This window comes from Choloepus didactylus, chromosome 7 (assembly GCF_015220235.1).
Source record: "Choloepus didactylus isolate mChoDid1 chromosome 7, mChoDid1.pri, whole genome shotgun sequence".
NCBI lineage: Eukaryota > Metazoa > Chordata > Mammalia > Pilosa > Megalonychidae > Choloepus > Choloepus didactylus.
In genome coordinates this window covers 120,633,674-120,658,475 of record NC_051313.1, presented here as the reverse complement: position 1 = coordinate 120,658,475, position 24,802 = coordinate 120,633,674, and the positions used below count along the sequence as shown (strand labels likewise).

Genomic DNA, 24,802 nt, shown 5'->3' with positions numbered 1-24,802 from the left:
AAGGTGTTGGAGCACCTCCGCGCCCTGGCGGCTCCTCCCAACTCCCGGAACCCGGGAAAATTTGTGAACTAATCAGAAAAAACGGAAGGCGGGAGATCGGACCCTCCCAGTTGTGCAACCCAATGGAATAGAGCGAGGCCTAATGGGCTGGCCAATCAAAAACGGCTCGGGGGGCGGGGCTCCTCAGCGCGGAGTTCACCCGGGAATTCCGAGGGCAGGGTTGCGCGCTGCCCGCGCGCGGAGGCCCCGCCTCCTCAGCCCCTGAATCCTCGCTGTCAAACAGCTGCGGGATCGCCGGCCCGCGCCCAGCAGCCCCAAGGGACCCAGAACCGCTGCACGGGCTGGCACCGCCTGGAGAAGAAACCACTCCGAGATTGCCCTGAGCGAGTAGATCTGAAACCCGGTTGGGGCCGACAGGGAAAGGCCGGGGTTGTCTTGTATGATCGCTGGAAGCTCCTTCCGCTGTTTTTACCCTGCCTGGAGAAGACGTAGAGGTGAGGTTTGATCCGTTTTGTTGGGGAATTTGGGGACCCATTTGTACTACTTTTTCGAGGTGACAGATTCACTTCCCACAAGGTTCCAAATTAACTAGTTAAAAGTGAGGGATTGACCAGAAAAGAGGGGCGCGGCGAGCAGGAGGGGCACTCCGTTTGGATAAGTAGGTTTGACAGGAAAAATTCTTTCTCCAAGTAACACTGTGACACGCTGGTATTGCTCAGAACCAGGATCCCCAGTTTGCATTTTCTTAGAAGCTGCCTAATGTGTCATTGCCTTGCACAGATCGGAGGCTCCCCGAATACTTTGCGGCCTGAGAAACGGCTCAACTGAGGTGCCGTAAGGCGTGTTCCTGGTTTTGTATTGTACCAGGGGCGCCACCCGAATTTTCCAGTTGCACTGTTGCTTGACAGCGAATTTTGCATTGCACGCCCCAGCTGCTTGCGCTCTGAATTTGCTCCTCAGGGAGTGTGCTCAAAGTTGAAACTGTGCAAAGTACAACTCAAATTCTCATCAGACTGGGAAGTGAACTTGGGCCTGCCGTGCATGGCCCAGGAGTGGAAAGGGTGATGGATTCCTGAAGTGGAGGCGGTGGTGTGGAGGGGACACCGCCCATGCTGCCCTGCTTCCAGCTGTTGCGCATAGGGGGCGGCAGAGGCGGCGATCTCTACACCTTCCACCCCCCCACCGGGGCTGGCTGCACCTATCGCTTGGGCTGCCGGGCAGACCTGTGTGATGTGGCCCTGCGGCCCCAGGAGGAGCCGGGCCTCATCTCTGGAGTCCACGCCGAGCTGCATGCTGAGCGCCGGGGCGATGACTGGAGGGTCAGCCTGGAGGACCATAGCAGCCAAGGTGAGCGGTGAGCAGGGCGTCCTTGCTCCTGAGCCTGCGCAGACCCAGGCTGAGAGGATTAAGGGTCATTGGGGCCATCCTCCAGTTGGACAGTTGTGGTCGGGACCGCCATCTTCCCATCAGAAGTGTGCGGGGTCGGGACTCCCTGCAGGAGTGACCCTCGGGGGTCCTGTTTAGCTCCTACAAGGGGCTGGCAAGTAGATCCAGGGCCTGGGGTGTCATCAGGGAAGTATCACAGGGCGCTCTGGGGCCATTGGGAGCCAAACGCAGACTTGACTCCATTCCCAGCTTTGCTGAGGTGCCTCATTCCTCTTGTTTCGGGTACTGGTGATATGCTGAATTCTATTTTAATGCTTTGGGCTTGTATCTTTCTCCCTAACTCAGATACAGTTACAGTCTCAACCTCAGAAGGGCTAGGGGTCATGACCAAGTTATACCACTCACTTCTGGAGAAGCCTCAGGCCTGTCACTTCACCTCCCTAGGTCTTAGTTTCCTCTTAGATGTGAATGGTAAGGCTTATTAGGTCAGTTTTGGGGGTGTTGTGGGGATTAGATAATTGTAGTAGCCAATATTTATTTAATGCATACTGTTACAAGCCAGGCACTGTTTTATGTACACTGAATGTAGGTGAGCACTGATACCATTCCTATTTTACAGATGAGGAAAATGAGGCACAAAAAGGTTAAGAAACTTGGCAAAGCTGGCAAGAGGTCTGCTCCAGAGCTGTGCTGAGATAATAACTGTCCTTTAGTTGGAGTTGGGTGAAAGTTAGCACCTGCCTGAGACTAGGACCCAGGAAAGAGGAGTCCATTCCCTCCAGGTGCCCCATGGGAAGGCACAAGGAAAATGAACTTGTTTCCAGCTCACAAGGAGCTTACTATCTGGTGTCATTTGCTGAGGGGCTTAGAATGTGAGGGCGGGAAGAATGTGACAGGGTTCCATGTTCCTCTTGCTAGACCCCAGATAATCCAACAGGTCTAAATTTCTCCACTCCTGATTCTGGTCACTTTTTTCTGTTTTGTTTTTTTTTTTGTTTGTTTGTTTTTGTCATTCTCTATTTGTCTGGTGCCCACCAACAACAGGGACCTTGGTCAACAATGTGCGACTCCCAAGGGGTCACAGGCTGGAGTTGAGTGATGGTGACCTCCTGACCTTTGGTCCTGAAGGGCCCCCAGGAACCAGTCCCTCTGAGTTCTACTTCATGTTCCAACAAGTCCGAGTCAAACCTCAGGACTTTGCTGCCATTACCATCCCACGGTCCAGGGGAGAAGCGGGGGCTGGGGGTGGTTTCCGGCCCATGCTGCCCTCCCAGGGGGCTCCACAGCGGCCCCTCAGCACCCTCTCCCCTGCCCCAAAGGCCACGCTGATCCTCAATTCCATCGGCAGCCTCAGCAAGCTCCAGCACCAGCCCCTCACCTTCTCCCGGAGTGGGGGTGGGAGTAAGCCACAGAGCTTGCCCCTTGCCACTCCCCATGGGGAAGTGGGGACCACCCCGTCTGCCCTACCCACGGCTCCCAGAAACCGGAGGAAGTCTGCCCACCGAGTGTTGGCAGAACTGGATGATGAAAGAGGGCCTCCTGAGAGCCCACCAGTCTACTTAGAGCCCAGGAAGAAACTCCGTGGAGAGAAAGCACCACTGACACCCAGTGGGTGAGTGGAGTCCTCAGCCTTGTCTGCCTTCTCAACGTTATACTGCTTTTTGATTCCTTTTTTGGAGTCCTCGGCTGTGAGGCCCTCTGCTTGGAGGGTGGGGATGGGAAGAGGTAGACAGAAGTGGGATGTTGGAATGGCAAGACCTGGGTCAGCTCTACTGACAGAAAAAAACAAAACAAAACAAAACAAAACATACAGGAGGAATTAAGTTAGGTGAGATGGAGTCCATGGCTATAAAACTAGATTAGGCAGGTGAGTAGATATGAAATTCCCATTTTTTACATTCAGACAGATTTAACCCCATTCTTCTAGTGCTCGAGGATGGGGAATTTTCAGCTCACCTTGTTTTCAGGGACAGTTTCCAGCTTTACATTTCAGAGGTCTAGAGAATTTACCTAGGTTCACCCTACAGTCTTTCAAGTTGTTTCCAGGTTCACCAGGGGCAAATTCTAGGCTCCTCCAGGTTTCCAGTGACCCTGGTTTTTATGTCTTCAACTTCCTTCAGAAATCGTCGCGGGCGTCCTCGGAAGCACCCAGTGAATGTCCCCAAGGCTCCCCCTGCAGTTGGGGGCGGGGAGCCCTGTGCAGCCCCTCACTGCTGCCTGCCCCAAGAAGAGACAGTGGCCTGGGTTCAGTGTGATGGTTGTGATGTTTGGTTCCATGTGGCCTGTGTTGGCTGCAGCATCCAGGCTGCCAGGGAAGCAGACTTCCAGTGCCCGGGGTGCCGCATTGGCACGCAGACCTAAAGCCCATCACCATAGCACCAGAGGATACAGAGCTGGGACTTCTGGGCCAGGGGTGGACACAATGAAGTATGAATGGGTCCTTAAAAAATGCCCCTTCTTCCCTTCCCTCCCCAGGAGGGAATGACTCCAGGGAAGAAGTGTCCATTGCCATGGATACTGACTCAGGGCCTGCAACAGGCCCTCCTGGCCAAGGTGACAGAAGAGAGCTGGTTTCCCATCAAAGATTTTGCCTCCTGGAAGTTGTTGCCAGTGAGTGGGAAATACCCATTGTTACAGGCTGTAGAGGCTTGTTGCCAGGGACACCAGACCGTCTGGGCTCAGAGCATCCATCAGTTTGCAGAGGCCATGCCTGAGAAGATTGTCTTAAGATTTGCACAAGTCCTTAATGTTGAAAACCCACACGGGATTCTGAGAAAACCTGGGCCATTGCCCCCCAAATTCCTTACACTGTGGTTAATCCTACCTTTGTCCTTGATCTGACACGGCTTTCAACTTGCCGCTTGTTTCCAAATAAAGAACAAGCAGCTTCTTTCACCAGTGGGTGTTTATTCTTGGGGGTCTGATATTCCTGGCTTCCTAATCCTTTAGACTATGGGCTCTGGGTAAAGGTCTGGAAAAAACTCAGAATCTTAGGGGGAGGAAAGGTAAGGATGAGCTGGAGGTAGGGAACAGAAAAGAGGAATACAGATAGTTTAAGGTTTCTACAATTGAAATAAGGTAGTTGTGATCTGGTTCAGTATCACAAGGAGGTGGAACTTGTACAAGCTTCACCAATACCCCCAGGGAAAAAAGAAAGGTGTACCAGCTAGAACAGATGCTGACCTGCATCAACTTTTTAACCCATGTACAGTGCACATGATTTTCTCCTATGAACCTATCAGAACGTCACTTTCTATACTTCCTATAAGGGTTCCTGAATATTCTTTTGCAAACTGCTAGTCCATCCCCTACTATCCCTACTGAAAGGCACCTATCCATAGCAAGTGGCAGTGCCAGGACTAAACACGGCAATTCGGAGATTCACTTTTGGACAGGGCAGACAAAAACCTTAAGTGGAAAAGAATGGACCCTGCATCAAGAAGGCATAAGGTGGGGTTTCTGGTTGGAGTTATCAGCAGAAATGAGCACCCAAGGACCTGACTTCTTAGTATACAGCTGCTGAGGATTGTACAGTGAGGAAGGCTAAAAAGCCAACTCCTAATAGGTAATGGGGGTTATGGAACCTGCTTCTGTGGGCACAAGTAAAGGCATTCAACTCATAAATTTCTCAAGGACTCCATGTCTAAGAGCCATCTACAAATAAGAGGTTGCAATCCCAGTTCTCCCACTGATATTGTATGACCTTTAGCAACTTATATGGCACCTTGATTTCCAGGGGCATTTGAGTATGAGAGCAGTTAATATCTAGCATTGGATCCTCTATCAACTCCTTTAGTAACTGAATGAGAAGAAACCAGAGTCAAAAGTATCTACTGTGTCCCATGATTCTTTATTTAAGAACAAAGTGATGAGTGATGTGAGATTACATGATAATCAAGAGCATCGTTGAACTTCACCTTCCCTCCAACCAGTTTCCCCAAAATCTCCCTAACCCCACCCTTTGTGTTCCCAATTCTTTCCTTAGTGAATTTAGGACTTAATCCCAAAAGCCCTGGTTATAAACCCCAGGGTCCCATTTCCCCAGTTTTTCCCTTTTCCTCTGCCCCCCACTCCTGGTCAGGAGTGAGGTCAGGCACCTCAATTTGAATGCATGGGAGAGCCCAGATTGGCAACCTGGACAGAGGGAAAGGCTTCACCCTCAGGGAAAGGGACAGAGGAGTACAGAGTAGTGAAGTGAGGGCCCCCATAGCCTGGGGTACCAAAATGGGGTCCTGGTGGCAGAGGAAAGGACACTGGTCCCCCTGGGAAAGGAGACCCAGCAGCCTCAAATTCCTCCCGTTGTGTATAGTCACTGCTGGATCGCTTGCCCTTCTGGCGCCTGTTACAGAACCACACTCGGACCACCTGGGTGGATGACAAAAGGGAGAGTGACATTAGCTCATAGGCTCCAGGAGAGTAGGCCTGGCTTTGCTTGATCACTTCACCCAAGAGCTAGGGAGAAAAAAGGGTGCAGTGACTGGGAGGGGCACTCACATCCTTCTCCAGCCCGAGCTGCTGGGCGATGTGGCTGATCTGCTGCAGCGTGGGTTTCGGGCACTGCAGGAACATGTTCTCCAGGTTGCCTCTCACTCGGTTCTCAATGCTTGTCCGCTTTCTCTTTCTGGCCTGCTGCAGGAGGGTCTCCGTTTTGCATATCTAGACAGGTGAGGAAGGGATTCCAAGAGAGATGGGAGGGCAGGCTTCGTACCTGCTAAGCAACGGCACCAACAAGCCAGTATTAGGGGAGCAAATCGCTAAGGGGGCATTGACTGACGTGACACCAGAGACAGGTAGTATAAAAAAGGAAGGTCCTGGAAGGTCCAGTAAAGCTGCCAGCAAACCTGAGGGATTACATTCCATCCCGCTGAGAACTGTTGCTCGAAAAGAAGAGTAACCAAAGGATGGAAGCATTGGAAATCGAGCCAAGCCAGCACAGGTCCCTGTGCATGCACACCGCCCCCTCCCACCCTCACCTCCTGAAGATTTTCATTGTTGTCAGCTTCCTCCACCCACTTCTGCAATAGGGGCCGCAGCTTGCACATGTTCTTGAAACTCAGCTGCAGAGCCTCAAAACGGCAGATGGTCGTCTGGCTAAAAACCTTCCCTGGGGTAGGCCAGTTTAAAGAGAAGCAAGGTAAGGCAGCATCCAGGGCCCTTGAAACCCCAAGACCCACCGTGGTTGCAAGATATCCTACATTAGGGTTCCACACTCCTCAGAGGTCCAAGTATCCCACCCCATCCCCACTTCCTCTTTCCTCTCCCTCCTCCTGGTTGGGGACAGAACTCTGGCTCCAAAACACCCTCATGCCCTTGGTTCCAAGTTTACTCCCATTGTCCCTGTGGGTTGGAATATGCCAAGGGGGACCCACCAAAGAGAACCCCCAGGGTGAGCCCCACATCAGCCTGGGTATACCCCAGGGTGATCCTCTTCTGCTTCAGGAGCTTGGCAAATTGTTCGAGTTCTTTCTGTAGCGCTTTGATGTCTTGAGACTGTGGTAAGAAAAAGGCAGAGAACTCATGAGAACACACAAGCTCTCAGTGGCCCTCCCCATTTGGGGTGGGGGTGGGGGAGTCCGAGAATCTGAATAGGTCCTCAAGGAATGGTCTGGGGATGCATCTCTGCTACCTGTCACCATTTAGAAGTAACCTATTTACAATTGTCATTCACTCATTTGTTGCTCTTTCCCCCAGAAACCCGCGGATGCACAGCCTCAGGCCAGGTACTGAGATATGAAAGTACTGGGATACGAAAGGTGGCCTCATGGAGAGCCCTGGTCAGGTTAGAATGCGAGTTCCCACCAGTTAGCACATTTAATACTCAAAAAAGCCTTTTGATTCAGATATTACCTCTCCCCTCCCACCCCCAGTTTGAGTTTTGGGACTAGAGAAATAAAGAGCACCATGCCTGATTCTAAATCCAATATCCCCTCCCCAGCTTATATATGGAGGTTTCTGTGAACTGACACAGGTATGCACAGATACAAATACACTACACAAAGTAATAGAAGTCAGGTAAGAATAAAGTGCTCTGTATATATAGCCGATCCTTGATTTTTGAAAAAATCTGATTATCCCTCATTTTTACCCTATCATTTTCCAATAGAGGCATCCTCATTAATTCAACAGATTTACTGAGCACCTTCTATAAGCCAGGCACAAAAAGTAGACAAAAAAAATTAGTGAAGCAGAGTAGGGGATGAACAGAGTAAAACAGGTGACAGTTTATGTAAGCTGGTCAGGATATTTGAGCAAAGGGAAAGAGCCAGCTTGGTACCTGGAGAAAGAATATTCTAGACAGAAAGGCCAGCGGAAAGGTCGTGAGGTGGGACTGTGCCAGGTGGGCTTGGTAGGAGCAAGGCCAGTGTGAGTGGAGCAGAGTGAGTGGACTGAGGAAAGGGAAGGGGGGTAGGAGCTGATGAGGTCCGAGGGCTGAGCAGGGGGTCAGGGCAGATGCTGTCAGTGCCGTGGTAACTGTTTTGCTCCTCAGAGTGAAATGGGAGCCACTGAAGGGTTTTCAGGAGTGGATGTGTTGGCAGTAGACTATGAGGAGGAGGCAAGGGTATAATTAGGGAGGCTACTGCAGTGGTCAGGACCCAGATGGTGGTAAAAAAAAAGTGCATGACTCAGAATGTAATTCAAAGGTACACAGGCATTTCCAACGGATTGGGTAGATTAGACGTGGGATGTGAAAGAAATACAGGATGAATGATTTTGGTCTTAATCAACTGTGTGATGGGGTGGAGCCATTCAGGGAGCTCTAAGGGCTGGAGATAGAAAAGGTGGTATTTAAAGCCTCGAGGGTAGATGAGAGGAAGAACTCAGACCTGGGGCACCTCAACGAAGACAAGCCAGCCAAGGACGCCAAGGAGGAGCCGCCAGTGAGGAAAGAAAACCATGCCGGAATTCTTAGGGGAAATGTTTTGAAGGTGATTTCCATTCACAACTTCTGCTCTGCCAGGGACCCAAACCCACAAATGCCCTCAGATGTCCCCTTCTCTGCCTTTCCAAATTCTGTTTTGGGGTTTTGGAATAAGGGTTAAGTCCCAGTTCAAATTCTTGCTTCACCACTTAGGAGCTAAGACCCATGAAATAAGCTAATAGTACATCCCTACAAGATTTTGCGACCATTAATGAGATAATGATGTATAAACTGGGCACGCAGCCAGGCACTTATGACGGGGAGCACAATTGGCAGCCATTATCATTCAAGGCGCGGCAGTCACCTCCCACCAAGGCTCTAGGGCTACTCTGTCGTGGCTGAAACCACTCACACCTCCTTCAGCGAGGTCTACAGGCTTAGTACTTGATCTCTAATTGCTTGTACTTGTCTTTTCAGAGGATGGGAACACATCTTTAATGGTCCCCCCAGCAGGGCTGCAACAGAAGGTTTCAATCCCTCAGCAAACCCTTCCACCACTTTCTTTTTCATCACCTAAGGAATCGAGGCTGAACTCGATCAAAATTGAGTACTTTCAGGCCTGTAGAAGGGGCCGCGAGGGAATGCGCTTTGCACAACGGTGATTCAGTGGCCCCAAGGCAGACGTAGAGGGAAGACAAGCTAAACTTGACTCCGGGTAAAACGCAATTCCACACAGCCCAAACAAGGGCTTCTATCAGAAACCAGTCACACCCTAGACCTACACAACAATAAGCCTGGGATAAGCACTCTCTGCTGGCGTTACCCTCGGGCCACGCTTAGCCCTAAGGCCACAAGACCCTGATAAGGCTCACATTTTCAAGAAGGGTTACAGGGTGGGAGAAGGGGCTCAAACCCCAAGCATGGGCCAGGTGCTGGGCTGTTAATGACTGACCTGAGCCTGGTCAGATGAGGAAACGACAGACCTTGACAAGGGGCCGGGTCAGGAACAAGGCCCAACCAGTGCCAGCTTCCGACTTCCCCAGGCCGCCCCTACCCTCACCCCAGGTTCTCTCCGAATTCTGGGTTCTTGCCCCACCTAGACCCTGCCTCCCAGGCCTACCTCCATAGTCAGACATTCTCTGCCCTGGGCAGTGTGCCCCTGTCGGCTCCGCTTTGGGGTTCCAGGCCCAAGCAGCAGCAAGCAACCACTTGCCCCTCCCGTTGCCACCCCAGCCATCCCAGCCACCTCCCCGTCACAGCTCACTCGCCTCCTCGGGGTTTTGCTCCAGCTTCTCCTTTTCCAGCTTCACAGCACCAGGGGGGACCGCGCGGGGCTCGGGGGAGGCCCCCTCGGAGTTGCTCTCAACCCCAGCCCCCACCTCACCCTCGGGCTGAGGGTTCTCCAGGCAGCCTTGGGGCACTAGCCCCGCTCCAACCTGAGGCCCACAGAACGCCATCCCTCCACAGAGCTCATACGGCGGGGGGCAAGGGGGAATCCCCCACACCTCAGCGCCTGGTGCAACCCCCGGCCCGACTCCTGGCCCACTTGGAGGGCCTTGGAAGTTCACCCAGGACCGGGGGTCAATCCAGCCCGGCTCAGGCCCTCCTGGCCCTTCGCCTCCACCGCCCGGAGGGGGCGAGAAGGTGAAGTCCGAAGCCAGGTGTCCCGCCATGGGGAACGAAGGCGCCCCGAGCCGGGGGCCTGGTGGAATGAGGGCTCTCTGAGGGTTACAGCTCAATACCTCTCTCCCTCCCCAATCCCACCCACCAGCTTTGACCTCTGGCCCCGCCCCCTGGATGGGTGGAGGAAAGGGAGGTGGGGGGTGGGAGAAACTGAGGTGAAGGGTGTTTGCCAATTAGGGGTGGTGGTGTAGGTGGAAGGGAGATACAACCAGGCACCCCACCGGACCCTAGGGAGCTTGGTGCAGGACCCCCAAGTCCCAATTCCCAACAGGCTGGCTGCCGGGCCGTCCCTTGGGTCCGCGCATCTCAGAGCTGTCTGGGAACCCCATGATACCTCCACATTCTTTAGGAACCCAGGGGCCTGAACCCTTCCCCAAAGACCCCCCGCACTGTCCCCTCATGGGAGCCCAGCCACACTCTCAACTCATTTACTGAATACATATGTGCCAAGTACTGTGGGGACTACCCCTCAATTAACGGTGGGCAGCCAGTCTCCTCTGTCCCCCACAACACTGTCTATACGGAAATCTAGGCATTCCCGCTCGGATTACAGACCAGATCCAGTTACCCAGCACCCTCAAACCCAGTCTTACTAAATTCCCATCTTGAGTGGAATTTAGCGCACTGTTCCTGTCCAGCTCATGTCCTCCACTCCACCACCTGTCCCACACCTCCAGTCTTTGGCTCAAGTCTCTTCGCCTAAGATTTAAGGATTGACACCTACTTCTCCTTCCCTGGACAAGACCCTGGACTAGGCCTGGGTTTCCCCACCTTGGTCTAGACAGAAGAACCAGGACCCCCTCCATGGTGGAACCCACACACCAGGCCCCTTGCTTGCCTGCAGGGAACTGAGAATCTAATACCGTGGGTCTGTTCTCCCTCCCCCACCTCCAGAGCTCAAGCCTCCAGCCCTAGGCCCTGGGTGGGGAAAGCCAAGGAGGGAGGAGGCAGAAGAAAACTATCTGGCTTCAAGTTCAAAGCAGCCTGGGAGGAACTGGGGGAAGGGGGCAGGACAATGGCCTAGGCTGGACAATCCCGGTCCCCAGAGGGGGCAGCTCTAACCCTAAACAACCCCTGAATGGGCCTGGATGGCTCCCCTGAGGACAGCTTCCGGACCCCGCGGTCCCCCAGCCCCCACCCCCTCACACAGAATCCCCCTCAGAGTGGCTAAAAGGAGCTCCAGCAACCCCTTCCCCAATTCCCCTCAAAGACAGTGCCTCCTCATACAGGCACTGAGGGCCCCCCGCCAGGACCCAGGTATCCTGCTCTCCCTTCCTCAGGCAGACTCAGGCGTCCGGCCCCATCATCTACCCCGCCCCCAGGCCACAGGCTGCGCTTTGTTTTGGGGGGCTGCAAAAAGGTGCAGAGAGGCCAGGAGTGATTTGGGGAAGGGATGCAGGAAGCCTGCCCTAAACGCTCCCTCCGGGTCTGTTTTTCTGGGCCTAGTTCCTTTTGCAAGAGAATAGCCCTCAGTGTGCCTGTCTTTGAGGGGTGTTTGTCTGTCTGCTCCCAAAACCTGCCCTAAACGGAGGCCCCAGGGTGAATTAGGGAGCTCCAGAGGCCGTGGACCTGATCTCCCCACAGCCTGGGGACACTGGCTTCTGCTCAATGGGGACATCTCAGGCCATGTGCTCAGGCTCTCTGGGGCTGTCTGCTGGCTTCTGGAAGGCTGGGTGCCCTGGCTGGGGAACCTCCGACTGTGAGCAGGCCGTCAGCTCTCTTCACCCGGGTGCTATCAGTGAGTCTTTTGAGCCTGTTTTAATTTTTTTTCCCTTTGAGTGTGTGTCAGTCTTAGCCAAGTTCATGTGCCCATCTGTGTATACCTTGCGGGCAACTAACTGTATACATGTGTTTCAGTATTTTCCATAAGTGTGTGCCAAGACCTGGAGGACAGTGGATTGGTTTTGGGTTCACCTTTAAACCACTCAATCCAAACAGCAGGTAGATTAAGGGGCCTGGAGGGGGTGGAGAGCTTTGGAACTGGAGGGCCCCTCCCCATCATCTCCTCACCCCCCCAGGACAGAGCCATCAGGGCACCTTTGTCATGCATCTGTCCGCTGTCTGCCAAGACGACAGTCTCCGGAGGAGGGGGAGGGGCAGGCCCAGGACGCAGCTGAAATCCCCAATGCCTCTCAGCTTGCTCCCCTCTAGGCTCCCAGGAACACAGCTCCCTTGCCCGCCCAGAGTCCCAGCTGCCTTTGTCTTCCCAGTGGCCCCAAAAACCCCTTCCCCAGTTTCCTCACTCAACACCATCCTCTTGTTTTTTAGATAATTTGTAGATGCTTTATGTGGTATGTGTCCACTTTGGGCAAGAGGCACATCCGGGGGTGGAGGGCCAGGCAGAGGAGGCATGGGTGCCTGGGTGACTCCCCAGATGGCCCAAGGCCAGAAAGCTGAGCCAGGCCAGCCCAGTACATGCCTGAAGTCTCATCAGCAACCTTAACGGCAAACTGAATGCATCTGGAGTCCTAGTGGGGGAGCTCTGGGCCAACCTGAGGCTGAGACAAGCTCCCCTCCGCCTTCCAAACCCGCCAGAAGGGCCTTGACTGAAGCGAAGCCACCTCCCCCCTTGAGCCTCCTTGGTGCCGTGGGGGATTCCCTGTTGGGCCTGGAGGACAGTAATCAGACCTAGCTCCTAAAAAACCTCAAGGCCCGAAAACCAACTCAGGACTGGGCTCACTAACTTTCCACATACATCTTTATTACAGTGCAATGTCAAGGCCCTTCACAGAGACAAATCCAAGTCTCTGGTTGCAGACCACAGCTGGGAGGAGACCCAGGGAGGGGAAGAGAGGGCTCCCTCTCCCCCCACCCAAAGGTGGCTGGCTGGCATGGCTGCAAGGAGGTGCAATGGGGGGCCCTGCTGCTGTCAGCCCTGCCATCCCCCCCACTGGCAAGTGGGGTTGCTGTTGGTCAGGAAAACCAGTTAGAAGGGCTCAAATGGACACCATTGGAGTCTTGCTCTAGACCAGGGCAGAAAACCACTTATTTTGATGTCTGGGTCTGTCAATACAAAAGCAGAAGAAAGGGAAGGAAAGGAAGGCTGAGAAGAGAAAGGTTCAGCCTTGACCACCTTGAGAAATTATCTCCCTTCAGCTCAATTTACACATATCCCATTGCTGACTGTAGACCAACATCCTCCCCGCCTCTGACTTCTCCTTCCAGGCCTGCATCTTTCCCCAAACTCAGACACTTACCTTAAATACAGGAGTCAGCTGGCTGGCTGTGGTCTACAGGGAGACAAAGAGGTTGGGCCTTAGGGGGCCGAGGCGGGGGTGGAGCTGGGAGAAGGGGTCAGGAATGAACTGAATTACTAGACCAGGGTTCTAGGCCCTGGCTCTGATTTCCCCAGCTAGTGGTACCTCCCCACTTCTGTGCTTCAGTTTCCTCACCTAACAATGAGGACCCGACTAAATGAACTCCAAATTTCCTTCTAACTTGGAGGTGAAGTTGGTGTACCATTCCCATCTCCCCTCCCATCTACCCTTCCCACATACTTGACATGGGAATATAGATTTCTCTCTGCACACCTGTGAAGAGAAATTGGTATTGGAGGGGTAGGAGAGGAGAGACTCTGTGAAATGTTGGCATGGGTCCTCCCCACATCCCACCTCCAGCAGGTTTCTCTCTCAAGTTTGATCAAGACGTGTATGAGAGTTAGGGCGCCCAGTTTTGATTTAATTGGGAGGTTACAAGAAACACACTTCAGGAGATAAAGGAGGCAAAACTTATATGGAAAATACAAACAATGCATGTGCTGGTGTGCATGTATGTGTGTGTGTGTGTGGTGCTGGGGAGGATCTTCTCTAAATGGCTTCTCTGGGGGCCATGGCATCCTCGAGAGGGATGCCAGATGATCCTTGAGGTCGCATCTAGCTCTGAAGTTCTGAACATACCTGCTGTCCTGCCCGTCTTCCACTTCTTCCAGAGGAAGGTACCTGCGGCTCCCACGATGACCATGGCCGAAGCCAGGAACCCACAGAAGATCCAGACTGGGGGGTACTTAGATCTGAGAGGCTCTGAAAGGTGAGAGAATGTGGGCCCCTGACAGACCAGCCCAGGACTGGCCTCCCCCCGCCTCCTCCCCTCTTCCTGTGCCACCCTGGCTGCTCCTCTCAGATCCTGCCGAGATCCAAACTGGCCTGCGGTCCCAGGCAGGAGCTCACCTCAAAGGACCTCAGAGGACAACTGGTGCTGATTGGTACCATCCCATTGGGGTTGGGTGGCCTGAGGCCCAGGGACTTGGGGTTCAGGGGCAGCCCTTCCCTCAGTGACATTAGCTCGACCACTGGAGAATAGAAGCCAAGCCCAGCATGGCAGCGGGGGCTCCCCTCCAGGGGCTGTGTAGGAAATCACATCCAAGTGGGACAAGGAAAGGAGTTGCAAAGGAGACCTGAGAGACCCTCTCAGACCTGGAGATTCCCTGCCTCTGGTCTTGCCAAACAGCGTCCTCCACACCAGGGCCAGGGCTCCTACCCAGCCCCCATTCCCACTGCATTCCATGGTGACTGTCAGCCATACCTGCCCCGAGTGCCGCTGGGTGCTGAGCCCTGGGTCAGAACCTGAACACCAAGTAGAGGAAGGGCTGACCAGGTACGTGAGAGAGGAGGCAGAATGGCCAGGCTGCTCGGCCACACGACCGTGGTCACACGGGACACAGGTCTGAAAGGGAGTTTCTGAGGCTGGCTGCCTGCTCCGCCATCACCCCCCCACCCCCGTGCCCTCAGCCCCTCCACCTTCCTGCGCTCATCAGTCCGCACCTGTCACACTTATTATTGGAGGCTGTGGCTCCACCCCAGCTTCCAGGTATTTCCAGAGAGAGTAGATGCAGCTCCTGGCCAGGAAGGATTGCTCCTTGACCTTCTCCCCAGCTGCATTTCTGCTTTTTTCTGGCCCGCTTTTGCTGGAGTTGAAGGACTCGAGTGTGCCCAGAAGGAAGTCCTGGCCATCATAGTTGTATCGCCAGTGTCCCCGGCTGCTCTGGTTCCCCAGCAACTCACAGACCACTGTGGTCTGGAGGGTGTGTGCCTCTGAAATGCCCAAGCCCCAGAATTCCAAAGTCACAGAAGAGCAAAACAGTGGCCCCCTCCACCTCCACTCCCACCACCTCTCCAAATGCCTGGAATTCCCTTTCTAGCCTGGAATTCATTCTCCAAGACATACCTTCTCTGTCTTGCACATCCTGGCAAACTCAGGCTGTGCCCCACCCTCTGCCCCTGCAGCTAGTATCTTTCCTGTGTTCTCAGCCTGCCTTGTTCAGGCCACAATTGTGGCTACTGACAACACTGTATCCTTGCTGGTTATATGCACCCCCACCCCCACCCCTGGCTGCACCCTCCTGGAAGGCAGGGACCCATGTTCCTGTGCCCAACACAGCGTGATGTTTACACCCAGATCTAAATGCCACCCACTGGCTCTGTGCCCAAGGCAAATTCACTGCATCTCTCTCACGCTGGTTTTCCTCATCTGGGAACTGGAGATAATAATCCACAACTCACAAGTACAAATCAAATGAAATAATGCATGTCAGTGTTAAAATCTGCCAGTAAGAACTCAAGAACAAGTGGCTGCTGCTTAATTGATATGGAGCTTCTATTTGGAGTAAGGGAAAAATTTTGGCAATGGATGACAGTGATGGAGGTACAATTTTGTGTATGTAAATTAAAAAAAGGGAAATTTTAGGTTGTTTATAAGATGCCACACACACACACACACACCCATAGAACTGTACAACACAAAGTAAACAGTGTGCTAAAGTTAATAGCACAATTATAATAATATTGTTTTGTTAATTGTAACAAAGGTACCACACTAATGCAAAATATTAATAATAGGGAAAACTGTGCATGTGAGGGGGTATATGGGAACTTTGTACTTTCTGCATGATATTTCTGTAAACCTACAATTGCTCTAATAAAAAATAAAAATAAGTAAAAATAAAAAAACTAGTGGCCACTATTGTAGTTTTATTATTGGTAATAGCACAATGAGCAGCACTTACTAGGCATTCATATGTTTGCTAGATGAAAGAAAAAAGATGTAGTTTGTAAATTTACTTCTAACAGGACCCTGACTAGATTGCCAAGGTTCCTACAACTACTGGTGGAGGTGGGGAGATGAATAGGTCAGAAAAAAGCCAGGTGTTTCCTAGTCTCTGGGTTCAAAAAAGTTGGAAAGACTTTTTTCACCTAAATGAGGGTGTGATGGTTTGGAACGTACATACCCAAGAAAAATATGTTTTAAATCTAATCCATTCCTAAACCCTTTGTGTGAGGATGGCAAATGCCCTTACATTTTCAGACATTACTCTTAACTCTCCAGTTACAGGTGTTCATCCAGAAACTGGCCTTTAGTTTGTTGGTCTTAATGTTTTATCTAGCATCTTTCATCGTTTTTAGTAGGAGGTCTTATTCAAGGTAACCCAGCCCACTATTACCTGGAAACTCTAAGTCCCAATGATTTTGTAAGCACCAAATTCTGTGTATTAAAGCTCTTTCTGCTTGGAAAAAAAAAAAAAAATCTAATCCATTTTTGTGGGTGTGAACCCATTTTAAGGAGGACCTTTTGATGAGGTTACTTCAGTTGAGGTATGACCCACCCAATCAGGATGGGTCTTAATCCTATTACTGGAGTCCTTTATAAGAGAATGAAATTCAGAGAGAGAGAGAGAGAGAGAGAGAGAGAGAGAGAGAGAGAGCTAGCCACAGTGGGAGCAGCCAGAAGCTGAACATCAAGATAACCAGAAAAGAAGGGAGAAACCAGGAGATGCTAGCATGTGTGCCTTGCCATGTGACAATTTAAGGACCAAGGATCACTGGCAGCCAGCCCCAGAACTCCTCAGTCTTCGGGGAGAAAGCATCACCTTGATGATGCCTTGATTTGGACCTTCTCTTAACTTCAAAACTGTAAGCAAACAAATTCCCATTGTTGAAACTGAACCATTGCATGGTATTTGCTTGAGCAGCCTAGGAAATGAAAACAGAAGGCTTAGGAAGTTAGTGACAATGGAGAATTCTCTAGTTCTATCCCTTGGTTGGGGGAGAGAGTGAGGGTCTTGTACTTATGTCCTACTCTTTCCGACATCTAATATCCAGCCCTTTTGGCACTATTGGGTACATAAATATTTCTAGGGTTTGAAGTCAAGGATGAAATCCCTGAGACAGAAAGCAGAGATAATATCAGATCTCAGAATGTCTTATCTAGAGTATCTAGCACAGGGCCTGGCACAGAACTTAATTAACATGGGTTGATGAATAAATGAATGCACAGCTCCACATCCTTAGGCCCCTACTGAGTTCCACCCCTCCTCCTCTGCCTCCTCCCAACCCCCACCCCCACCCCAATCACCTTGGCTCTGGTTGTTCAGCTCCATGATGCTCCTTAGAATGATGACAAGGTGCTGGGCTCTGGCCTTCAGTCTGAGAATCAGCTTCTTTCAAGCCCCTGGGTCCCTGGCCTCGGACCAGGATGCCCGGGGCTCTGCCCACCTGCCCTCCTTGCAGCACCATAAGAAAGGCTGGTCATCCAAGTAGCCTGAAACCTCATAAGGGGCTTGTCCAGGGCTGGGCTGAGAAAAAGCAATGAAGTCATAGCACAGAGAGTGTGTTGCTGAGGGAAGAAGAAATGGTGGGAAAGGGTTATCCCTAATAGGAGTCTTGCCTGGGAGGCGATCCCACAAGGCTCCCCATAAGAAGGTAAGGCTGCATCACTATTTTTTAGGGCACCAAAGGAGGGGGTAGAGGGATGGAGAACAGACAACCGGAAAGGAAACACTTCTCCCCACAGGCTGTCACCCGGGCTCATTGTTTTAAATAGTAATGACTTCCAATCTCTAAATCCAACTCCAGTCCTTCTCTGCACTTCACATCAGTATATCCAGCCATCTCTTGAGCATCTTGACCTAAGGTCCCACATCACCTCAAATTCAACACATCCAAAACTGAGCATATCCTCTGTGTCCTCACCATGGAGCAACCTGCCCCTCCCTCAGCCTATATACCTGATGGGTGGCATCACCATTCAATGGGCCCAGTTACTCAAGCCAGAACTGGGTTGTGCTGTGGGAAGTGGCTTCCTGGTACAGAACCGTGAAACCTCCCCAGAGGTCACGGAACAGAAATGCTCACAGACCAAATGAAGATGCTCAAATTACCTGGTATATTAAATAAACTTAAAACACACAGTGAGGTGCAAGTAGAAAGAAATTGGGGTAGGGTGACACACTCAGGATAGGGTACGAGCCAGGGGGGATCACAGTGCCTGAGTTCTGGGTTAGGCAGTGTGCACCTGCCCTGCCTCTGCCACAGGCTTCCCACTGAGTGGGGTTACGGGGACCAGAGTCGGGGTTGGAGCAAGAAGATGTGACAGACAGAAGGGGGCTAGGGCCAAAACAGACACTTGCTCAATAGGAGGGAGGAAGGGGCACCGTCTCCTGCAAGTGAGCCTGGTGAGCAGCTATGTTTTTCTAAGGCGGAGGACACATGGTGCCACAGCAGGTGCCAGTAAAGGATGGTTGAATTAAGACCTCATGAATATTGAGGGCCTCACATGCCTCATGTACACTCAGGGTACCATGAATATTTAGTGCCTATTTGGTCCTTCTATCCCTTTCTTTCTGTGTTCACACAAATATGTCTACTTATTTATCAAGCACTAACATTCTCAATTCTCATGCATAACACTTCTCATGATTTCCAAGCATCCCATTTGCTTTTTCATATTCTAGAACAGAGCTGAATATTCTCAAACAATCAGCAAGTGCTTTATCCGGGTATTTATCCTGGATTGCTGCATGACTCACTTGGATGACAGCCAGAGACAAACTGGTCTCCCCACTTCCAGACTTAACCATTTTTCATCTGTCCACCTTGACACCATCAGTGTGACCTCTCTTAGAACACATATCTGACTGCATACCACTCTGCTGCTCCTCTGAGATTCCCTTTAGGCCTCAGGAAGACTTCCAAGCTCCTTAGGGCAGGCTAACCAAGGCCCCTCAAAGGCTGACCGCCCCACCCTCACCTCCCACCACTCCCAGCTTTTAATCGACTGTTTGAGCATCTCTGTACTCCTTGTGCCATCCCATGTTCCAGACCTATCGCCTTCCTGAGACTGTCCACTCTTGCAGGAAGCCCCCTTCCTCCCTTCTGCTACCCACACAAGCTATGCTAAGCTCTCACCCTTCATCTCAAGCCACCACTACTTACTGCACTGTAGCACCCCTTCTCTGACTTTAGAGAATTGTGGGCTAATGATACGCCCTACAACCCCTATACATTCATCTTTGCCTGTACTTCCTTCACTTTCCCCTCTGATTTCAGAGGCAGCTGTCAGTCCTATTTCCCATTCAAAGCTAATCCCTCTGGCCTCCCTTTGATCCCTTCCTTACACCCCTCTATCCAGAAGGGAAATCCTCTCCAGAATATCAACTCCTGGGAGGCAGGATCATCCAGTACCTCCAACATCCAGTGTCTCCCAAGCTTGCCAGAGCCTAAGAATCACCTGGGCAATTTGCTTCCCAGGCCTCTCCTCTGGGGAGCCTGGCTCTGAGGGTTTGGTGGGGCCCAGGAGTCTGCATTTTTAACAAGCACCTCAGATGACTCTTATCAGATGTAGTAACTTGAACACAGTGTTAATTTCTCTAAGCCTCACTTCCTCATGTATAAAATGAGGACATATCTCAGAAGATTAGTGGTAATGCAAAAAAAAAGCACCTAACAGGTATTTTTAAACGAACCTATTTTTAAACAAGCAAAGCAAGCTCCTTTTCAGAAATATCTCCTTTTAGACCCACTCCTCTTCCTAAAGAAGCTCTTAGAATAAATTGGTCTTCTGTGCTTCCTTAGCCCCGGCTCACTTTTAATATTAAAATAATTTATTTGATTGAATTTTTTTCTGATAAAAAATAACAGTCTAACCCTTAATTCCCTATTGCCTATTCCCATGTTTAATGTTTCTATTTGAGATGACGAAAAAGTTTTGGTAATGGATGGTGGTGATGGTGGCACAACATTGTGAATGTAATTAACAGCACTGAATTACATATTTCAATGTGGTTAAAAGGGAGAATTTTAGGTCATATATGTTAACAGAAAAACATTAACTATCCCAGAATTACCTAACCAAGAAAGCGATAGCTCCTCCAACTCTGCCCCCCCCCGCAGCCCTGCAAGGATAACCACCCCGTTGTCAGCATGATGTTCTTCCAGTTATTTTTCATGAATACAGTAAAGCTTTTTAAAACAAAAATAAGATTCTACTGATTTCCAACTTATTTTATTCACTTAGTAAACAAATGCCTCATTCAAACCTTACTTGTGGCCCCACCTCAGCATGATACTGGTCCAGGGAAGTCATCAGCCACTTCCTAATTGCCATCTTTTGAGCCCTTATCTGACTTGGCCTCACAGGCCAGTAGCCTATGACTCATGACTCTGGGTTTCTCTTCCTCTTGTCACTCTCCGGCTTGGGAGCTCTCTGCCTGCTCTTGTCAGCCTCCTCAGCTAGCTCCCCGGCCTGAGCGGTGGCTACAGGGTTTCCTGCACCCTCCGCTCTGCTCATTCTACAAGTATTTCCCAGAGAAACTCACCTTTCTCTGGTCTTCTCCAAGACCTCTCCTTCTCACTTCCCTCAAGGCTCTCCACACCTTCTACCTAAGAGATCTTTCCCAAAGGCAAATCGGATCATTTTATTGCCCTGTCTGACATCCTTCAATAAGACCCTTCCACTGCCTTAAAAAAGTCAATTTCTTGGCCTGGCTCATGTGGTAAACAGGAAGCTGCTTAGGGTTTGGAATCAGAAAGAACTGGATCGATATCCCCTGTCACCAACATAGCAGTGGTGTGAACTTAGGGAAATTACTTAACTTCTGAGCCCCCCTTTCTCATCTGTAACCAAATAAAAATATGACCTACCACGTAGGGGCAAGATTGAGCTTCCACAGTTAAGTGTCGGTAGATGCCCAGAAAACAAGTAATAGAGATGAGAACTATAACAATCAATGTGCTGATTCTGCTTTTCAGATCTACCTGTGGTTCCCAGAAAACTACTCCCCACTCTGGCTGCTCCAGTTTCCTGGAATGTCCTTTCCCCCCTGATTTGTCTACGCAAGACCCTGCTTATCTTCTGACGTTAAATGTCGATCACCTCCTCTCTGTGTCACATACCCTCCTTTGGGATGCTCCAAGATCCTAAATATTCTAATGCAATTGCATCTATAACATTCTATTGCACTAATCTGCTCAACAGTTTTCTTTTACCCGACTGGACACCCCTTATGATCAGACACATTCTTCATCTTTGCATCCCCTATGCCAAGCATGAAGTAATTGATCAATAAGTTGGCATTGCAAAAATCAATTTGATATAAAAGTCACTTTTTCTGTTCATCTCTTGCCCTGGTGCAGAATTAACTGTAGGGTTAAGTTTAAGGTTTAAATGTAGGGGAGAGGATTTAGGGCAATCTTCTTATGAGAGCAAACAGCTCAGAGGAAACCCCAACCCCACCCCCACTCCTGGCCTTCTCTCAGACTTCCTGGGCTCCAGGAAGCAGTCTCAAAGGGGTTCTAAGCGCACAGTCTGGATTTCGTGAAGTGGGGGGAGAGTTTGGATGGGGAGCAGGGGGTCCACCCAAATGAGCCCACCCCCCTCCCCGCAACTCAGAGACCACGTGTGAGCGGGAAGGCATCGGGTCTGTTTCCTTGGAGTGTACGCCCCTCGCTGCGAGGCTGGGGGACCAGCGGGGCTGGAAGGTGCAGTAGGGCCCGGCACTCTGGGTCTCCCGCACTCACGGGTCTGGCTTCCGGAACGAGCCGCACCCAGCAAGGACAGCAGCAGGACGAGAGGGGATGGGAGGCCCGGCCGGGGGTGGCGCATCTCGCCCAGACCACGGGCCCAGGAGACCACGGGCCCAGCTTCCCGCCCGCGCGGACCCGGAGTGTCGCGTCCAGGGAGGCTCCCATTGGGTCGCAGCTGCTTGAGAGGCGGGACTTTCCATTTTCCTTGAATCCCATTGAACTAAATCTGGTCAGAGACGGGATCTAGGCTTCCTCTGCGGACGGTCCACTCGTGAGTTTGGGATTCTGTGTTTGTTGCTTTTGGGATTGAGTGCCTTTAGGTTCAGATCCCCCTCCCCCAATTAAAGGTTAGGTTTAAAAGAATCTGCTTTTATGTTGGACGTTCTAACAGTTGGCTTGCCCTCAATTCCTCTCGAAGTCTCAGGATTATTGAAGCTTTTTAAAAATTTTTATTAATACATATCTTCTTTACTAGACATATTTTAATTTTTTATTAGTAAAATTGTAGATTTACAGAAATATGCATAAAATATGTAAAATTCAGAGTTCCCATATGCAACCTTTTGATATATCTAAACTTCAAATTACAAAAGTAATACATGCTTATTTTTACAGGCGAGCAATCCAAATATGTATAAGGGAAAAATGAGCAAACTGCCCAGCACCCTCTGTTTCCACCACCAGGAAGTAAGGGAGCCCTGTTGGCAGCCTGCTGGGTACCCTCCACGCGGTTCTCTAATAGCAGTAAGATGGATAACTGCGTATCTGAGGGTTTTATTTTTTGCTAGCACAAAGACAAGATAATAGTATTCAAATTACTCTGAAACTCATAAACATCCATCCATATGTACAGGTTAAACTCTTTTTATTAACTGCATAACAGTATGGATGTATCACCATTTGTCCAGTCTTTCCAATCTTGATAGACATTTGGGTTGTTTCTAATTTGACACTACAAATAAAACTGCAATAAACATCTTTACATATTCTTGGCTTGAATGTCTTAATTTTATAGGAGATGTTCCCCACCGTGGATTGTGAAGGCAGGGGTTATGGGCATTTTCATTAATATTGTCAGATTATATTCACAAACAATGGAAAACACAACAGCAACACGTGAGAATGTTCCTTTCCCTGTGTCTTTATCAGCCCTAGATGTTATGGCTAATCAATCGAGTAATGTTTCACAAGTCTGCAGGCTATTTGGATTTATATTTAAACTTTTTAATGAGGCTGAAGCATAAAGCTTCCCTCTGCCTCAAGGAGACTCCAGCTGTCCTATTAATTAATAAAGGCCAGTGTTGGCTTGCATGTCTGTCTCCGAGGCTGGCTGGGGTCATGTGATCCACGGTGGGCACCAGGGAATGCAGTCGAGGGGGGTAGGAGGTTCGGAAGAAGGCTGGACCTAGGAGAAGTCTGGCTGGACAGTGGTGGAACCCAGGTGGTGAGCCTGAGTGTTTCGGGCCAATGTCCTTGGGGACAGGGGACAGCCTCCTTCACCCCACCTGTCTGCCTTGTTCCGGAATGAGCTGGCTTACCTCACAAGGAGAAGGAGGGGAATTCAGTCACAAAGGCATTCTTTACCTGTGTCCTGACTTGAATCCCAATAAGGAGAGTTCTGGAAACTGCCATATCCTATGTGTCAGCTCCATCCAGGTCTCCTTCCCTGAGCTACCCCTGTCCTCCTCCGCTGACAGGGATGACATCTAAATTAACACAATCTGCTCAAGGGTCTTTGTTTCTGCCTAGAAAGTAAACTCCTTGAGGGCAGGGGCTGTCTTACTCATTTTCTTGTCCCCAGAGGCAAGCACAGTTCTTGGCACATAATCAGGCACTCAACTAATTGTTATGTTAATGAATGGTATGGGGAGGAGTAAATGGTGGAAAAGGCCGAGACCCCAGGAGACAGATGGTGAATCAGAGGTGACTGTTTCATTCTTGGAGGACAGCTTGTGGGAATAGAGGGAACAAGGGTTTTTCCATGGCTTGAGGGCAGACCCAGTTTGTGCTGGAACACACTTTCCCCAATAATCTCATGACCCATTGGAGTCTTCCCCTTCTTTGGAGTCCTGAGGTGGGACAGACATGGAGGTAGGCTGTCCTTGGTGAGTCGATCCGACTTTGCTCCTTGGTGATTCCGTGGACCGATTACTTAAACTCTTGACTTCTAGTTTAAAGATCTCTAAAATGGGGATGTTCCTCGTCAGAGAGGCACTGTGAAGATTAAAGCAGATAATAATATACAGTTCCTGACAATAGTATATGCTACAAAGAAGTGAACTCTTTTCCCTGTACAGTTGCCCTCTCCCACAAAACTCTTAATGCCTCCTCAGGTTCACATTGATCTGTCTCTTCAGAAATCCTATAGGTCACAGAACATCAGCTTGAAGTTATATATGGTCTTGTGTCATTACGGTGTGGTTGAATGGTGCATGTCCTCTTTCTTCTTAAACAAAATGTAGAGGTGCCAGATGTCAGAGCCTTAAGCTCTTTCTGCTTCTTTTCCTTCTGGTCCAGTTGGGCTGCTAGGCAGATGTTGCACGCCACTCTTTATGGATCCCTCCTGCAAAAGCTCTCAACTCTGGGACCTCAGCCCTATGCAAATGGTATTTGATAGAATGAAAGGGAATGCTCTGTAGGTGTACAAATAAAGTTCCAAAGCTTAAAAATAAATTATTCATATATTTATAGGAATAATAGGGCAGTATGTTTGATTTTAAGACTATCAAAGCATCCATCCTTGGGAGAGCTCCTATGTTAAAGGAGTCTACTGTTGAAGGGAGATAGGCAAATGTTTAAAAAGATACACAAAAGCACCAAATTACAGTCTAAAAAAAAAAGCTACGAAAATGGAGAATTCCATTATATTCTTATTTACTTAACCTGCCCCTTATTGACAGATTTTGGGTTGTTTCCAGCTTTTACTTTTACAACACTGTGGTGGACGTCTTCATACATCTCTCTTGCCCTCCAATTATCTCATTTTTAAAATGAGGTACAATTTGCATTTAGTGAAATGAATAGATCTTGAGGGTGTCAGTTGTATTTTGATAAATATATTCAGCCATATACTCTAAAC

General features: G+C 50.2%; 2 protein-coding genes across 6 annotated transcripts; one reads left to right on the top strand and one right to left on the bottom strand.

The window, feature by feature from the left end:
- The first annotated feature begins 206 nt into the window (after positions 1 to 206).
- Positions 207 to 4,281, top strand: TCF19 (transcription factor 19). Of its 2 annotated transcripts, none has more exons than XM_037843100.1 (4): positions 207 to 494; positions 781 to 1,347; positions 2,431 to 2,998; positions 3,862 to 4,281. In XM_037843100.1, exons 2-4 carry the CDS (start codon positions 1,110 to 1,112, stop codon positions 3,869 to 3,871), a joined length of 816 nt encoding a protein of 271 aa, XP_037699028.1. In that variant the 5' UTR covers positions 207 to 494; positions 781 to 1,109; the 3' UTR covers positions 3,872 to 4,281. The 2 variants fall into 2 exon arrangements, with proteins under 2 accessions (XP_037699028.1, XP_037699027.1); XM_037843099.1 differs by having other exon boundaries at positions 3,507 to 4,281.
- A 946-nt stretch (positions 4,282 to 5,227) lies between these two features.
- POU5F1 (POU class 5 homeobox 1) lies at positions 5,228 to 21,872 on the bottom strand. 4 transcript variants are annotated; one of them, XM_037843155.1, is made up of 7 exons: positions 14,689 to 14,955; positions 13,825 to 13,947; positions 13,126 to 13,209; positions 6,756 to 6,876; positions 6,360 to 6,501; positions 5,881 to 6,042; positions 5,228 to 5,751 (listed from the first exon to the last, which is right to left on the bottom strand). In XM_037843155.1, exons 5-7 carry the CDS (start codon positions 6,426 to 6,428, stop codon positions 5,485 to 5,487), a joined length of 498 nt encoding a protein of 165 aa, XP_037699083.1. In that variant the 5' UTR covers positions 6,429 to 6,501; positions 6,756 to 6,876; positions 13,126 to 13,209; positions 13,825 to 13,947; positions 14,689 to 14,955; the 3' UTR covers positions 5,228 to 5,484. The 4 variants fall into 4 exon arrangements, with proteins under 4 accessions (XP_037699083.1, XP_037699082.1, XP_037699084.1 ...); XM_037843154.1 differs by having other exon boundaries at positions 6,360 to 6,490; XM_037843156.1 differs by lacking the exons at positions 13,126 to 13,209; positions 14,689 to 14,955 and adding an exon at positions 21,718 to 21,872 and having other exon boundaries at positions 6,360 to 6,490.
- Between the last annotated feature and the right edge of the window lie 2,930 nt (positions 21,873 to 24,802).

Bases quoted from the DNA above. Each gene is read 5' to 3' on its own strand.
- TCF19 (XM_037843099.1), top strand. From the start codon at position 1,110: ATGCTGCCCTGCTTCCAGCTGTTGCGCATAGGGGGCGGCAGAGGCGGC. The intron at 1,348-2,430 runs GTGAGCGGTGAG...CACCAACAACAG, and splicing joins GGAGGACCATAGCAGCCAAG to GGACCTTGGTCAACAATGTG. The intron at 2,999-3,506 runs GTGAGTGGAGTC...AACTTCCTTCAG, and splicing joins GCACCACTGACACCCAGTGG to AAATCGTCGCGGGCGTCCTC.
- POU5F1 (XM_037843157.1), bottom strand. From the start codon at position 9,918: ATGGCGGGACACCTGGCTTCGGACTTCACCTTCTCGCCCCCTCCGGGC. The intron at 6,491-6,755 runs GTGGGTCCCCCT...GGCCTACCCCAG, and splicing joins CACCCTGGGGGTTCTCTTTG to GGAAGGTTTTTAGCCAGACG. The intron at 5,752-5,880 runs GTGAGTGCCCCT...TCATCCACCCAG, and splicing joins AGCTCGGGCTGGAGAAGGAT to GTGGTCCGAGTGTGGTTCTG.